General features: G+C 34.2%; 1 protein-coding gene across 1 annotated transcript in view; it reads left to right on the top strand.

Annotated features, from left to right (window-relative positions):
* CFAP47 (cilia and flagella associated protein 47) overlaps nt 1-16,356 on the top strand; it is a gene marked incomplete at its 3' end in the record, with an annotated part of 348,750 nt that overhangs the window by 42,545 nt on the left and 289,849 nt on the right. Inside the window, exons 12-17 of the mRNA XM_039855224.1 lie at nt 3,485-3,615; nt 5,745-5,867; nt 7,095-7,226; nt 9,071-9,148; nt 12,128-12,272; nt 15,262-15,269. Of these exons, the coding sequence (XP_039711158.1) occupies nt 3,485-3,615; nt 5,745-5,867; nt 7,095-7,226; nt 9,071-9,148; nt 12,128-12,272; nt 15,262-15,269 (617 nt within the window). The remainder of the gene's footprint in view (nt 1-3,484; nt 3,616-5,744; nt 5,868-7,094; nt 7,227-9,070; nt 9,149-12,127; nt 12,273-15,261; nt 15,270-16,356) is intronic.

Raw genomic sequence — 16,356 nt, 5'->3', positions numbered from 1 at the left:
TTTTTTTTTTTTTTGCCTCAAAGTGTCCTCAGAGGAATAACAACCTATCATGTGTCTTGCCATCTATGCTGCCTGCTTCCTTCCCTCTCTCTTTTCTTCCTTACCTTCTTTCCTTCCCCTTTCCCCACCATCGTTCTTTATCTCTAATTTAGGAATAGTCTACAGTTGTGATCTAAACAGACTATACTTCAGATCGCAGAGGAGTCCTGGTTTGTAGAAATCTTGCCTTAGTGTATTTTCTTATTATCAGTTATTGCCAAATCATGACTTTTATTTAACTCTGCCAGTGTTTGTAACAGGGTGTGTTATAAACAAGCTTAAGTGTTGATTTAAATTCACTTAATTTTAGTGTGGATATAGGTAGGGACGTTGACAAATTTAACAAGTAGAAGAATAGGACTATCCCTTCATTGAGATTGGAGATCATTGATATAGCCATATTTAATCTTTTTATTAGCCTGAATTGATTGAGCACAATCCATAATTTATTAAGCATTAGAGGTATCCTTCCATTTAACTGATTCATTTGACCAAGTTCTTTTTTTTTTTGTTATGAATACTGGCAGTACTGAGTCCTGCCCTAATCTAGAGAAAAGCTGAATGAATAATCAGAGAAGAAAGAGAAAATATTTCTGTACATTTCAGAGATTCTAGGTAAATCTTCTTCAGTTTTTTTTTGAACATGTATCAAACAGTACTAGTTTATGTGTCCCAGCTGTAGGTTTTGATCAAGCACATGACATGACGCTAAAAGAGTCTGAACGGCACCAGTGTATAGGCACTTTTCCTTGTTAGTTCTCCATCCTAACCAGAACTGAATGGGCTGGGCTTCCTCGTTGTGGCTGCCATGGAAATGCAGTGATGATGCTGAATTTGTCAAAAGAAGAGTGGAATTACAGTATTATAAACTGTAATACCAGTTATACTTCTCATGGACTTTAGAACTCATTTTTACAGGGGAGATTTTAGTATTTGACTTTCTTTGGGTTGCTCATAACACTTAAAATTTTTTAAATCGAAGCACAAAAGCACAAAGACATTTAATTCTAAATACAATGTTTATGTGAGTAATAACATTAGTCTTTAAGTACTTTTGATCTTTTTAGAACATAAATGATGCAGTACTCATCTATTTCAAATAGCATTGAAGTATGCACGATTTCTATACATAGATTTTTATTGTCCTTTTCTTTTTGATGCTCAGAATACAGATAATAATTACTCAATTTTGTTTTTGCTGCTTTGTATGAATAGAAAATGAATTTTTATCAAGTTATTTTTCTTATATCCCTCTTGCTATATTGGCTTTGCATTTCAGATAATACATTTAATCATATCCCTCTATATTTTTATAAACTAAAATGAATAGTTCTAAATTAAATTTCATGTTGTGATTGTCATTTCTTCCTGAGGTGTGATATATTTTGAATTTGTGTTTCGATAGCGGATATTTTTAGGGGAGAATGTAAGAGTGGATTGCTGTTTCATAGACAGAATTGATTTGTAATTCGACTTTTCCATTAGATATCATTCATGTTTCTGCTGTTTGTTTTCATCTTTGTTTTTAACCTCATTGAACTCTTGAAGTCCACTCAATCTTAAACTTGTCTCCAGTCAGTTCACTATCTTTCTCAATTCTCTCTCTCCTTGGCCATTTGTAACACCTGCCCTGCCAATCCTAGCTTTGCTCAATCCACACACTGACACTTCCCATCACAGTCTTCTCCACACACCACTCTCTTTCAGCACTGTCACTTCGCTTTTATACTTCCCCTGGCTTTGTCCTCTTCCAGAGTTCCTGTTCATCCTTCAGTCACTACTCAAATGCCATCTCCTTAAATGAAGTTTTTCTACTTTCTTAGACTAGTTTAGATTCCCCTCCTCTTCTTTTCAGCTTCCACTGTGTATTTGTTATGTCATTAACATTTATTCGTTTATATGCATCTCTTGTTGTGGTAGTTGTTGCTAAGCCCATATCTGATATCCATTCCCCTTCCTAACAAGACCCTCATTTTGTTTGCGGGAGCAATGTTCTTTTCTAGGAATCTCTTTTCCCAAGCTTCTTGCCAAGGAGATATGGACAGAATTTTCTTTTATTTCCATCCTCCTTCTATGTGCCAGGCACTGTTTGAAGTACTTCTCTTTATCTTAGCTTATTTAATTCCCTACAACGATTCTCTGAGTTAGATACAGTCATTATCCCCATTTCATATATGAAGAAACTAGTTAATAAGTGGCAGAATTGAAATTTGAACCAGGGAGTCTGACCCTAAAATTGTGCTCCTTTAACCAATATACTATATTAGCTTTTACACTGAGGAAGGCCACACAGTAAGAAATGATAGTGTGGGAAGCTAGAAGGAGAATTGTTTCTTGAAGGACTTGTCAACCTGTTAAGGCAGCCCTGGAATACCTCTCTGTGGACTTCTGCTTACATATGATAAATAAACCCATATCTACCTAACCTACTGAGGCGGGATTTTTTGTTCCTTATAGACAAATATAATCCTGATGGACTCCCACTAGACTGTTCTTGCATGACCAGTTTCTCTTCTTTTTATAAATTACTGTGCCTACAAAGTATTCTCATTCAAGAGTATTAATAATATCTGACACTGGGTGCTTTCTGGGCATCACACACTATGTTAATCCCTTTACATGTGTCATTATCTCCCTTCATAGTCACTAGAAGGAAGGCACTATATCTTTTTTAAGACTGAGGAAACTGCCATCGCCTGAGTCAGCCTGACCCAAGGCAAAGTTTGTGATGGTCACTCCTCTCTTCATTCATTGTCCTGTGCCTTTGAATCTCAGGTGATCCTCTCTTCATGAAGGAAGAACTTATGAGTCATTCTTTCCATCAAGTATTATTTTCTTACTCCAAAAGAGATGGTGAATTTAAACAGATAAAGTAGCTCACACTAACTGTGCCTGATACCTCATGGGTTCTCATTACATCTGCATTATAGAAATATGTTGATTACTTCTAGCTACATCAGAAGTTACATTTCTAGGGAAGTGAACATTTTTTTTAAACGGCTCTGGTAATTTCTCCCTCTGAAAACTGAATGAGTGTCTGATGTTAATAAGTGTTTCAGAATGCTGCAAAACCTGGAGGGAACACTTGGTCAAGGATCACAAATGGTTTTTGACTGTCTATATGTAAAGCCATCTCTAATCCTGGAGAGTTTACTTCACTGACAAATTTCTGTTTTTTGGTAAATATTGGCATACTTTTTGTCAAATATTTTCTACTGCCTGTTAAAATCGGAAAACAAGGTATGCGTTTTAGATTTTAATCAAACCGTAGGTCTGTACTCATTTGATAATCTCTCATTTACCATTTTCCTATATTTTGAGTTTAATTTAAATAATGTGTTATATTATGTCATTACATTTGTCTGCTGGCTCTTATTTTGGATATTAAAAAAATAAATATAATTAAAATGTGGTAACTGTCTTATTCTCTCTAAACCCTCTATAGGCACTGTTGAACCATACTCCTCATTGGAATGTGAAGTGACATGGCAGCCAGGTTTCAGTTATCCAGAAAGGGGAGAATTTATTCTTCATGTTGATGAAGGAAACACACTGACACTAAAATGTGTTGCACGTGTAAATATTTCCTTTGATTATGATTTTTATTTTGAAGGCTCTGAATTGATTGGGGATACATATGTGTGTATAGAAGTTGGATATGTATGCTATGTTAGTAAAAATGGATTTTGCATGCAATAGTTAGTTAATTAAATGATCTTAGCATCTTCTAGCCAGTTCTCTAGCACAAATGAAGACTTTGTTAAAAAATTAGGTTGTTATCTAGAATTAATTTAGAAAGCCAGGACTTTTGTACCAACAGTACTAGGTTGTTATTAGAGCCTCTATAAATATATAATAAATACCATGGGAGCCACTTGAAATTAAATTATTTCATTAAAAGACTCCAAGGAAAAATAGAGAAAATTATACTTTTGCCCTACCATATTACGTTTTTAGTGTTCTAGTAATAATAATTCAGTATGAAATAGATCATATAATTTACATTGCAAGGAAATATGAAAAATTCTTATTTTTATAGAATGTACTTCTTGTAATAAAAATATGAATAAAGTGAAAGCTGTGATATGTTATTTTAACTTTCCATAGTAGAGCCCAGAAGGCCATAACTTCATGCCTCTTAATCATTAAGAATTCACTTTACTTGTGTACCAAGTTTCCCGCCCAATGTTCTTAGTAATTTAACACAAGTCAAATGCTGCTTTATTAAATCCTATCTCTGTCTCCAGGCCACGATCATGCTCTTACATATTTCAGTTAAGAAGGAGCTTATAACTTTAAGAGATAAGAGATTCATCCATTTTAATGATGGCAAGTGGCAGTCAGAATCAGTAGGGTCTTTTCACTGCTCTAGGTTTGAAATAAGCTGGATCCTACGGCTTTCACTGTGTTTTGTGTTTGACAAGTTTACTAATATAAATTTTCCCACATACACATCCTAACAAAGATGGGAGGTTTAGTATGCAATGTAGATTTAGCATTAATAACAGGTATCAATATTGACTAATTACTTTGTTGGGCATGATGCTAAATGCTGTTTACATATTACTTAGTTTAATCCTAACAGCTCTATAGGTATGTACTAATAACTCCGTTGATAGGTGAGGAAATAAGAGGATTCAAGTGGTTAATTAATTAATACAAGTTCACACATGAAGTAAGTGCTCTAGTTGGAATTTATATTGGGATCAATTTGTCTCCGCAGCCTTTGCTTTTACCCTCTGCTAAAATTTGCTTTCAGCTTTCCCTACACTAGGATTGGTTAAGAATTAAACTCTGAGATATCAGAATAATGAACTGGATTTTTTTTTGGTAAAACTTTGAAGTCTTTATGATTAAATGAACTGTGTAGTGTTGCTCTTAAGAAAGTAAAGATGGAGGTACATAAAGTGATTAAATAAAATGTTCATTTCAAATTTGCCATTAATTTATGCTTCAAATAATTATAAGAATGTACTAAAAGAAAAAAATATACTAAAACCTCCTAAGATAATAAATAATATATCATGGGTAAAATCAATAGGGTCTGGTGCAAAGAGCACTGAATGAGGAATTGGAAAATGAGTTGGCCAAGGGCTACTGTTTGCTTTCCTATAAAATGGGAGAGGTGGATAATATCAACATTTCCAAAAAGTGTTTTATGTTGCATTCATTCTGTGAAGTGATTTGTGTGGGATAAGATGAGGGAGTCCTATGCCAAAGTAATTCTGTGAACCTCAGTGAACTACCTCCACATTTTCAGATAAGCAAAGTGTACATTATCAGCATGGTATGTGCTATGAGAAGACTTCTAGGAGCAATGTGCCTGGATAATCTCATTTGGCACATTATTTCCCATATTTAGGTGACCCTTGAACTACTTCCTTTTGCATAGCACATGGTAACACCTTATACATAGTTGGGTAGATGATTGCTTACATCCCCTCAGTGATTAATCTACATGATTCTCAGTCCTGGATTTACTTCCTCCACAGAGTTAATCTTACTCCTCCTGCTTTCTTCAGTTTAGGATACAATTTAAATATTCCATTCTATTTTCCTTTCTCTTAAGGACACCATAAAATCTAATAACACCTCATATTTCAGAAATTTCCATGCAGCTGAAAAAATTTGAGTTATCTGATAGGGTTAAAAAAAGTATTTACTGTTATTCAATTGCATTTTCCCTTTCTTTTTCTTCTTATTAGCTTGGTCACACCAAGGTCTTATTTTTGGAGCCAAAGATACTCTTCAATAATAGCCCTCAAGGTTTAACAACATGGAAGAAAGTCATACTTCACAATGTAGGACAAAACCATGCTTATTTCAAGGTGATGTATCTTGGAATTGAATCTAGATCAGATCACATTATAATTTGAATTATTTTTTTCTTTACCATGAATACAGTGGCATTAATACTTTAGTGTTTGTAAATTTGCTAAGGCTAATATTTAGACATTTTATATGAGATTTATCTGTGTACATTTTATCTACTTTGTTCTTCTAATTTCCCATAAATTTCATTTCTCCCTCATTTTCTTACTTTTCCCCTTCTCCTCTTACCCTTTTTTCTATGATTTTGATTTATTGAAAAAAAGATAGCTGATTTGAAGAAAACATTTAAAAAACATAACTTTGTTGATGTTACATTCCATATTTAATTACATGCTTTTCCTTTTCTCCTCATTTTCACTCTGTCATCAGGACTGTTATGGTAGCAATTGGGACCTCGATCAAGACCATTCTAAAGATACTATATTTTTAGTTGCTGCTCCTGGGAAGTGGGAGTGTATAAAATGGTGATAGTTTTTAACGATACGCAATCACAGGTGCGATAATAGGTATTTGAGATCTTTCATTCAAGCTTTATATTTACATGTCTTATTTGGCTTGAATAAGCAAATGAGAATACCCTTTTCTACTTTATTGCTTCAGAATTAGTTGTGAAAGCTATTTGTTCCCTCCTCCCCAAAAATACCTTAACCAATTTCCCTATAAATTATTCTGGCTTAAAGCCTGGTAGATAGACCTAAATTAGCCTCTGACAAACCACACCATAAATCTTATGGTAAGTTACTTTTTTCGAATGTCAAAAATGATAGCTTAGACATCAGACTATCAAAGAAATAATAAAGAATAGGAGGATACTTTGTCATCTTGCCTCCCTACTAACTTTGCTTTTAGTTTTTAGGATCAGGGAAAAGGCAAATCATCAAAGTAGTGTGTAGAACTTTGGCATCTTCTTTAAGAGTTATATCTCATCTTCGTAAATTTTGTAGAATCTTGGAAACACTTAAGACTAAAAACGTCATCTTCCTATTTGAATTGGAGGGTGCCACTAAATGTTTTGTCTGCTGGGTTATGGGTTATGGGTGCAGATCCTTCTTGAAGTTCAAATTATATGTGTGTCTGATCTTTGAAATTCGATGACAAAATCATCTCATCCTCTGTGCCTGGGTGTCCTCTCTCTAGGTAGTAGTTTGGAAGCTTTTCTGTGAAAGCTTTGGAACAGTAACTTGAAAGGATAATATAGCACATCTGCAAATTTTCAATTACAGATTTGTGACCAGAGTCTTTTGTCTACCATTAATATCATTCCATCAGAAGGAATAATTCCATTTGGGGGGCTAACTGTGCTCAATATCTCCTGTACACCTACCATGGCGGAAAAATTTGAAACAAAAGCAAAGGTATGCTTATACATATGTGTGTTGGTACTGTATATATGTCTGTGGATCTGTTTAGTTTTTTAAGATATTTGTAGTAATACATATAATGCTGTAAAATGTACACATATTTATTTTTAGAGAACTCGTCGTAATGGTTTCTACTAATGAAAATAGTTTCAATGTTATGATACTAAAGAGTAATTTTTAAAATTTCTGTTGTTTTTCTAGCAGTTGAGTTAGCTCTAAAGAAGTACAATTTTTAGAGACCTAAAAAAGAAGCAACCTTACCTATATCATCTATTATAAAAATGGTTAGCAAGAGGATTTGTAGAAAAATTTTTGGTGAAAGTTGGAAATTTCTACTAAGTTGAAATAGATGGATACCTTTCATCAATATGAAACATTTTTCAAATGAAATTGAAATGATATTTGGTGTCCCTAACTTGTGACAAGCCCTCACTAGTCATAGTGCCAAGGTTTTGTTTTTTCATGGCATTAATTAGGAAAAAATAATCAATTTTGTAATGCTAATTCTAAATAGCTTTAATGACTATATGAATTATAGGCAAATTCAATATGACATTAACACTTATATTTTATAGCACACACCAAATGTTTTACTATTTTATATTCTGGGAATTAGGTAAATGAAAAGATACTACCTTGATTTTAGGAACATCTCTGTGTTCAATAAACAGATAAATAAAATGTGAAACATCAATCTGTAATTTTTTTTATTATAAACTCATGGAATAGAATACTCTTGATCTTCAATCTGATGATCAACTGTGTGCATTCACTCACGTCAAAAAATAATATGTACACTGTCGTCAGGTCAAAATGAATAGCTTTAGGTGTATCCCCCATTTTATCCTTCAGTTTCCCATAACAGTTTTTAAATAATATGTAGCTTAATGTAATAAATGCCAATTTGCCTGGCTCCAAAATAAATTACCTAAGAAGCATATCTTACATCTATAAAGAAATATGTTTTGAAAGATGTTTATAAACTATATATTGCGGTAAATCGCCTGAGATTTGAGCAGAATTTTTTTACATAGTATTCTGGAAAAAGTAAAAAATTATGGCTACTAAGTACAGATTTTACTAAAAGATTAATTCCTGCTATATTTTAGAGGCGTATGCTGTTTTTACAAATCTTACTTTTTTAAGATGCTAAGGATGCAAGATCGAACAAGGAATTATGTAACTAAATTCTTATTTCACTATCTTAATTTTCTTGGAAACAGTTGAGTGTTCAGGTAGTCCTTCGTTCAAGTTTTGCTGCTACTTCTTTTAAGTTTGTGACCTCAAGAAAAAGACAAAATACTTGGCCCTTCTAAGCCTTAATTTTCCTCACTTGGCAGTTAGGGTATTAATAGTAGTGACCTCGCAGAATACTGAAGATTAAAAAGGAGGTAATGTATTTAGCTCCATAGCTGGCTGCTCTCATTATAGTCATTGTGGATATTAGTATCATTCTATGGGAAGAAGTGTGTTTGTATTCAGTTTTCTATTTGTTTTAATTTTAATAATCCATTGAAATTAGATAAATACAAAAGGGCTGCAGAGAGTTTGAGGCAATGATGTCAAGTCAAATGGGTAGAACTCTGCAATCAAATTCACAAGCTGTCAGTTGGTCGCATTTGTGGTGGAGGTTTTTAAGAATTGAACACTTTACTCCTTTTAGGAATATCGATTCTGCATAATAAGAAATGTGATAATAAAACTGTCAGAATAAATCTCGTGACATTTATAATATGCTTATTTAAATTATAAAATGTTATATGCCAGGTTATACTTCAGCAGTATATGAGTATATTTTAATGTAGTTTTAACAGAGTTTTATATTTCTCCTAAATAAGGTTATTATTCACCGTGCAAATAACATACACCTTAAGATTGGTGGAACTGTTGAAATTGCTGATATTGAAATCATTCCGGTGAGTGTGTTACCTATTCGTGTAATAATTTATGAGTGTGGTATTTTTTATTTGTTATGTGTCCTTAGCCCATTTGTGTTTAAAAAATTCATTATGTAATAATTTGACGTAAATTAATATATGTTATCTAAATAAGTCTTGAAGCAGAATATTAAATAAAGCTTTAAGAATTCACCACTGAAAATAAGTTTCAGAACTCAACCAGTTCATTAAGCCATCTGTAGTCTTCATCATGATCCTACTCTTTTTAGGAGATAACCACTTAACTGAATTTTGTGATTATTATCCCTTTACTTTTTCTAATTAGGTTACCACATATGTATGACTTCCTTAACCATTCATTATTTAGTTTAGTTTGTTCATTTTTGGACTTTATAACAAAAACCAACTGTCTTTGGTGTGTTGCTTTTAATTGAATATTGTGTTTCCAAAGTTTATCTAAGTTGTGTATGGCTGTATTTTATTCATTATTACTGGTGTTTAATATTCCATTGTATATTCATACTATAATTTATAGATTCATTTTGTTGTCCATCAGTTAGGTGTTCCTGGTTTTTTTTTTTTTTTGCTGCCATATTACAAAGACCATAACTACGAGCATTCATATACATATCTTAGGTACATATGCAAGAGTTTCTTAAGGAGTGAAGTTGCTGAGACATCGAGCATTTGAATGTTTGACTCCACAAGATAATTTCCATATATTTTCCTCAAGTTTCCATTGATCCACATTCCAATTCTCCATAAATTACATTGTAAGGCTTAATGTTTGCCAATATGTTAAGTATAAAATGATATCTCACTGTGGTTTTGACTTATACTTTCTAAACTATAATCATTTATTTTTTATTCTGTGTCCTGATAAAATTTTGTTCTATAACTGATAGAGTGCATACACATATGTTTTTCTTTTTTCTTTTTTTTGCCAGCCTTTTCAGGAATTAGATCTGGTCTCATTTACCTTAAGAAACTTCTCCTGATCCTTCAAAGCAGGCCCATATGCCCCTCCATTGTGACATTTATAAGATATTACAAACATCTTAAACTCCGGGAACACCTTCATTATAGCGATTGTCATATTAGTTTCAGGTTATCTACCCTTTTGTTTTTCTCTTTCAGTAGTATCTCAGCACCAAGCACCATTCTAGTGCTCAACTAAATTGAGCAGAAATTGATGAGGTTTTAGGTTGCCTCAGGTAGGGCCTTACTACTCATCTGCATTTAATTGCATCACCACAATTCTAGGGTCTGGCTTTAAGTTATAATTTTCTAACCTTTATTTTATTCAGTATTGCAGGCATGCTAAGTTCAGATAGACTGACAGATACTGAGCTAGCTTATCTAGGTCTGTGGTGACTCCTAGAGATTATTCCATTGCTATGGTGTCCCTCCTTGAACAATATTAGACAAGTATTGAGACTTTTTTACAACTAAGTAATTGATAGCACTTTACATTAATATATTGATCAATATTTCCTAATTATGTTGGATTTTAAACATAGCTGCCTAGCTACCTTTTAAAAATAATATTTTAGTATCATCAAATATTGTCAGCAATATATTTAATATGTATATGGCATTCACTGTGTGTTAACAATTAGGAAATTTTATCCAAATGAACACATGGGCACGGCCAGAATGGGATAAGAGGAGTGATTTTTTTTTGCATATACAAACCATCAAACTTTCATTACCCATATTAGATTTTACAAATTTCATCTGTACAACCGGGTTGATATTTTAAGTGAAACAGATAGTGGCCAGTTGACCTTAATGAAGTATTTTCTTTAACATTAGGATACTATTTCCTCTTTCTCTTTTAATGTTATATGTAATTCTTTTGCTAAGGAACTGTAAGGTATGTATAATAACTACCAGAAGGAGGAATCCTACAGAGTTTTGTGTATAGGCATATGCCTGGAATATAAGCTAAAGTCAAGATACATTCAGTAAATGTCCCATATATATTTTGGCTAAGTGTTAGGTGCTAGGGATACAAAATGAATCAGGCTTAAGGTCCACTAGGAGAGACAGATATGTAAACAAATAAATGGGCTTCATTATGTCATAATGTAAGTAAATATAAGGAACAGAAATAGTCCCGAGCAGTGTAATTAATTGTGGTTTATCTAATTTGGGTTTGAAGGAGGCATAATATTTCATCAGGCAGTCATAAATTAGAGAAAAGCCTTCCTGATAGAAGGGGCACCTAGATAAAGGCATGGAAGGGTGAAGTGTCAGCCATTGGTTAGAAATGAAAAGTCATACAGCTTGTTGAAGTATGAAGTGATGAGGTGAGAATGAAGCTAGGTGAGGCTGGAGCATGAGGCAGGAGAAAGTCATGGTGAATTTTATGAGCCCTGCTAATGAACTTGGACATTCTTCTGTAGATGGAGGAGGATCATCAAATTTTAAGACAGGAAGTTACATGCTCAGATTTTCAGTAAGTTTAATTGTGGCTTAGTTTTGGAGGGGAGAATTGGAGAACGTCAGAATCTAGAAAAAAAAAATGAAACTGATGAGTCATTAGCATCATACAATTACATTAAAGATAAGAAATGAAGGACACAGAATTAATTGGATTTGGTAACTGATTATATATAGAAGGTCGGGGGAGGAAGGAAAATGTGACTAATTGTTATAGAGTACCCTAGTTTATGTCTTTGATGAACATAATAGTATAATCAGTATAATTTTTTAAGTATTTTATTTTATTAGTTTCAACAACAATATAATTTTTTTATTGAGATATAATTGACATAAAATGTTAGTTTCAGGTGTACAGCATAATAATTTGATATTTGTATATGTCGCAAAATGATCACAATAAGTCTAATTCACATCTGTCACTAAACAGTTACAATTTTTTTCTCTTGTGATGAGTACTTTTAAGATCTTTCTTACAATATAATTTTTAGTTTACATTATTCTCATAAGCGATTACTCTACTTTCTAATTATTACTTTTTTTAAATTTTAGGATGTATTTATCTTCAGTGGCACCTATGTTGGCGCTATCCAGGTTATCCCATTTTTAATAAAAAATAAAGGTGTAACACGTGCCAGAGTGGAATTTAATCTAGAAGACTTCGAATATTTTTCAATGGAACTTAAAGACAAATCAAGTATATATTTTATACTATAATGATATTATTGTAAAAGTGAAACAGTTTTTAAGTTGTACAGAAGTATAATGCTAAGAAAATATTATAAGTCAAGGGCAGTTATTCTTGGCTACTTTTAATGATTCAGTGCACATTTTTCTTATACTGTATAACCTATCATGGTTTTATTTCTAGAAATACATCAGTATTAATGTCATAACACTTTGGTAAGGCATGACATAACTGTACTTATTAGTTGATTTAATATAGGTAAGTTAGGTATGTAATATATAAATGTATACTATAAATGCAAATAAAATTAATTGCTAGTTTTAATTGCTCATGAATTCAGATAAATGTCCTTGGAGAGCTCTCTCTATATATGTTTATTCATGTGTTAGGTATTTTTATGTTAAATTACATTTTTAAAAATATGTATTTTTATAAATGCATTTCATTTGTTTACTCTAGGGGTTGGCAAATCAAGGTCTGAGGGCCAATTCTGGCCTGACACCGGTTTTTATAAATAGTTTGATTAGAACACAGACACACTCATTTGTTTGTATATTGTTTATGGCTGCATGCCTGCTATAATGGTAGAGTTGAATAGTTGTGTTAGAAACCATTTGACTTGTAAAACCTAAAATACTTACTATCCGGACCCGTACAAAAAAACTTTGCTGAGCATTGGTTTAGTCATTTCTTCTTCAATAAATATTTGTTGAATAGCAATTATAGGCTAGATACTAGGCTTTGAGTCTATAAAGATAATAAGATATCTTACATCTTCTCAAGAAATGAACTGTAAGTTTATTAATTAGGGTCTCTGTAGGAAACAGATGACTCACTAAAAGGGTTTAACTGAAGAGGGTTTAATAAAAGAATTACCTATGGACATGCAAGCCAGGTTAAAAGAAACCAACAAGGGATGGAAGGAACTACTACTTCAAGGTCTGAAGGAGCAAGAAGAGGCAAGATATTTTTGGAGCCCTGGGCATAAATACCTCTTACCCTCGCATATCCTGCTGTTGTCTCTCTGTAGTTGAACCAAAAGCAGAAGCAGAAGAGCAAGGGGTTCTAGCTGAATCAGTCTGTAGAGGTCAGGACAGAGCAGAGCAGAGAAAGAAGGCTGTTGAATCTAAGTAATAAATGGAGACCACCTATTAGCAGTAGGTGAGATGGACAAAGAATCACATTATGGCCACATAGCATGACAAATGCTATAAGACAAGTCAGTGCGTGGTGCTAAGGGAGCATATACTAGGGAAGACTAGCCAAGAATCAGCAATAAGGAAAGATAATTTGGAGAATTTGATGCATAATCCGAGTCTCGAAGAGTGAAGAGGAGATACACAAGAAAAGGCTATATGTGAAAGGATTCAAGGAAAGGCATAGAAATGAGTCAATATGTTAAGTAGTTCGGTATATATAGAGCATAGGGGGACAGGACTGGAGAGGCAAGTGCAACCCAGGTTACTAAAGGTCTTTTTGGAATTTTATCCTAGACGTTGGGCAGCACTGTTAAAGGATTTATAACAGGCAGTGGTATGATTAGGCTCACATTTTACTAATTTTCCTGTTGGAGCAAGGTTGAGAATGGGCTGGGGCAAAAGGTGGGGATAGGAAGGGCAAGACCAGAAGCAGGGAGAAGTGATGAGAGCCTGAACTCAGGCAGCAATGCTGGGGATGAGAAGGAGGAGAGCACAAAGGGACTGAGAATTTAGAAATGCTGTGACTTGGTTATCAAGTGCACATGGGTATTAGGGAAGAGGAGGAAGTCTCAAATCACTGCTGGGTTTTAACTCTAAGAGGTAGGTGACTGGATGTGCAATTTGTAGTTGATGTAACTCTGGAGAAGCAGGTTTAGATGAGTGTCCTGTGTTTGAGGAGACTGTGGAAGAGCCCAGGAATGATAACAGTAGGCAGTTGGAAAATATATTTGAAATCTGTATTCATTTTTAAAAAAAAAAATTGAATATTTAAACGTTAGTTGCTTTAACACTTCACACTCACTGGCTGCCCCAGTGAGTACCTTGTACCTTGTTCAGTGGATCATAGACTCTTCTTGGTTATCCTGCAATGTGCCTTTCTTTCCACAATTCTGCTTTAGCCCTAGCTCCAGCCTTCCCTCAAGGCCAGGGGTCCCCAACTCCCAGGCTGCAGACCGGTAACGGTCTGTAGCTTGTTAGGAACCAGGCTGCACAGTAGGTGAGCAGTGGGCGAGCAAGCAAAGCTTCATCTGTATCTTCAGCTGCTCCCCAGCGCTAGCATCATCGCCTCAGCTCCACCTCAGATCATCAGGCATTAGACTCTTATAGAAGCACCTATCCCTGGTGCCAAAAAGATTGGGGACTGCTGCTCTAGGCCATTGTATCATCTTTTCAAATGCTTTCTCTGCTTCCAAGCTTTCCTTCTCGTACTTAATCCAGAGACTGGCCTCCTTAAAGATTTTATCAAACCTCTTCTGTGTTTTAAAAGCTTTGCTGATTCCCTATGACCAATAGTGGTGGTTCTTATCAGCCTGCTGCTGACAGTCTAGGAGGTACATAGGTTGGTCTTAATAATTATTAACAATTTGCAATAAAGTTTATACTTAAAATGCTCTGATAATGTATCTTATTATTGTAAATGTTTGAACACATAAATTGCCCTCCGTCGACAAATTAGAGTTGGTTTTTCACATGATGGTTTTGGGATTATTGGATAGGATGAACTTATGGGAGAGGAAAAGTTGAGATACATTTGAGTATGACTTCAGCTTGTCCTTCCGGTCACCTCTCCATTACAGGCTCCATCAGTTCTCTCTGCTGTGGCCAGATTCTGTTCTTCCTCCCAATGGTGCTGGGCTTCTTTTCTCCTAGGATGCTTCCTCCTCTTCTGTCTCTGGTGCCTGAGATCCCACCCTTTTTTATAAATTAGCTTCAACCTCTTGAGTCCTATGAGTCATTAATCCCATCCCCATCCCTGTCAGTTGGTTGAAATTATTATTTTTTAATCTTTTCTCCCTTAGGGCATTGTGTAAGTTTTATTACAGCACTAACCTATTCCCACGTTGTATCAAAGGGTTGTGTACCCGTTTGTCTCCCCTAGTACGTTGTGAGCTCCACGAGGTCAAGGAGGACATTTATGGTTTTTGTTTTCTACTATAGTTGTCCAGTTTAGTGCTATGTACATCATTGGCACTCAAGAAATATTTATTGAAGCTATCTTGGATTATTGCATTTCACAAACTATATGTTTATATGTACTCCAAATATAATTATGAATATTTATCTATCTGTGTTATATTTTCCATATTCTACACATATATCCATTTTAGGTGGATATTCTTTGCTGTATAATAGGTATATCAATTCCCACGCCACCAACAATACTTGTATTAATATAAACTTAATGGGGTGTTTTGTTTGTTTATTGGTTTTCTACATTATGCACCAAGATGAGTGAAATTGAGTAGGATGAAGGAAGGTAAAATGAGCTGTTGATGTTCATTGCCAGAGAGGGATAATTGAAATTATCATCATTCCTTGGGGGTAATCAGAAAACTCTAGGGATAAAAAAGGATTGTTAGAATTGCTTAGATGAGGACAGAGGTTCTACTCTAACATTAGATCTTTGAGGAACTTCTTTTAGTAGAAGTTAATTTAAGTGGTTATAATTTTTGAACCTGAAGTTTGCATTACTGTTCGACAATTGTTTCTGTATCTCCACCCACTGCTTTTGTATCTGGAGGGATTTTATTTTGTTAAAAAGTTTCCATGTATAAAATTGTTTTTCTATTCTTCATGGACTCTTTAAGGCATCAGGGAAGATCTGTGTCTTCCCTGATCCAACTTCACTGGAGAGGGTGTCTCCCCACTTTCTCAGACCTAAGACTCAGTCAGTTACTTGACCTTGACCTTTATTCCTTTCCACATTCATCAGAATAGGGCTGCGATTTGCTTCTTGAACTTTGGAGATTAAAAAAAAAATGGGTTTACTGTCTGTTTTGCTGATTGAATGTATGATTGTTCCATGTTTGGATATCAGTTTCGCTGATTAGAATCCTGGTATTAAGAGCCACTCTTTAACCCAGCAAACTCACCCAGCCCTGCACACATATTTC

The sequence above is a fragment of the Pteropus medius genome, unplaced genomic scaffold (assembly GCF_902729225.1).
Source record: "Pteropus medius unplaced genomic scaffold, Ma_sr-lr_union100, whole genome shotgun sequence".
In the NCBI taxonomy this organism is placed as follows: domain Eukaryota; kingdom Metazoa; phylum Chordata; class Mammalia; order Chiroptera; family Pteropodidae; genus Pteropus; species Pteropus medius.
Note: the sequence above shows the minus strand (reverse complement) of the source record. Positions and strands in the feature narration are given on the sequence as shown.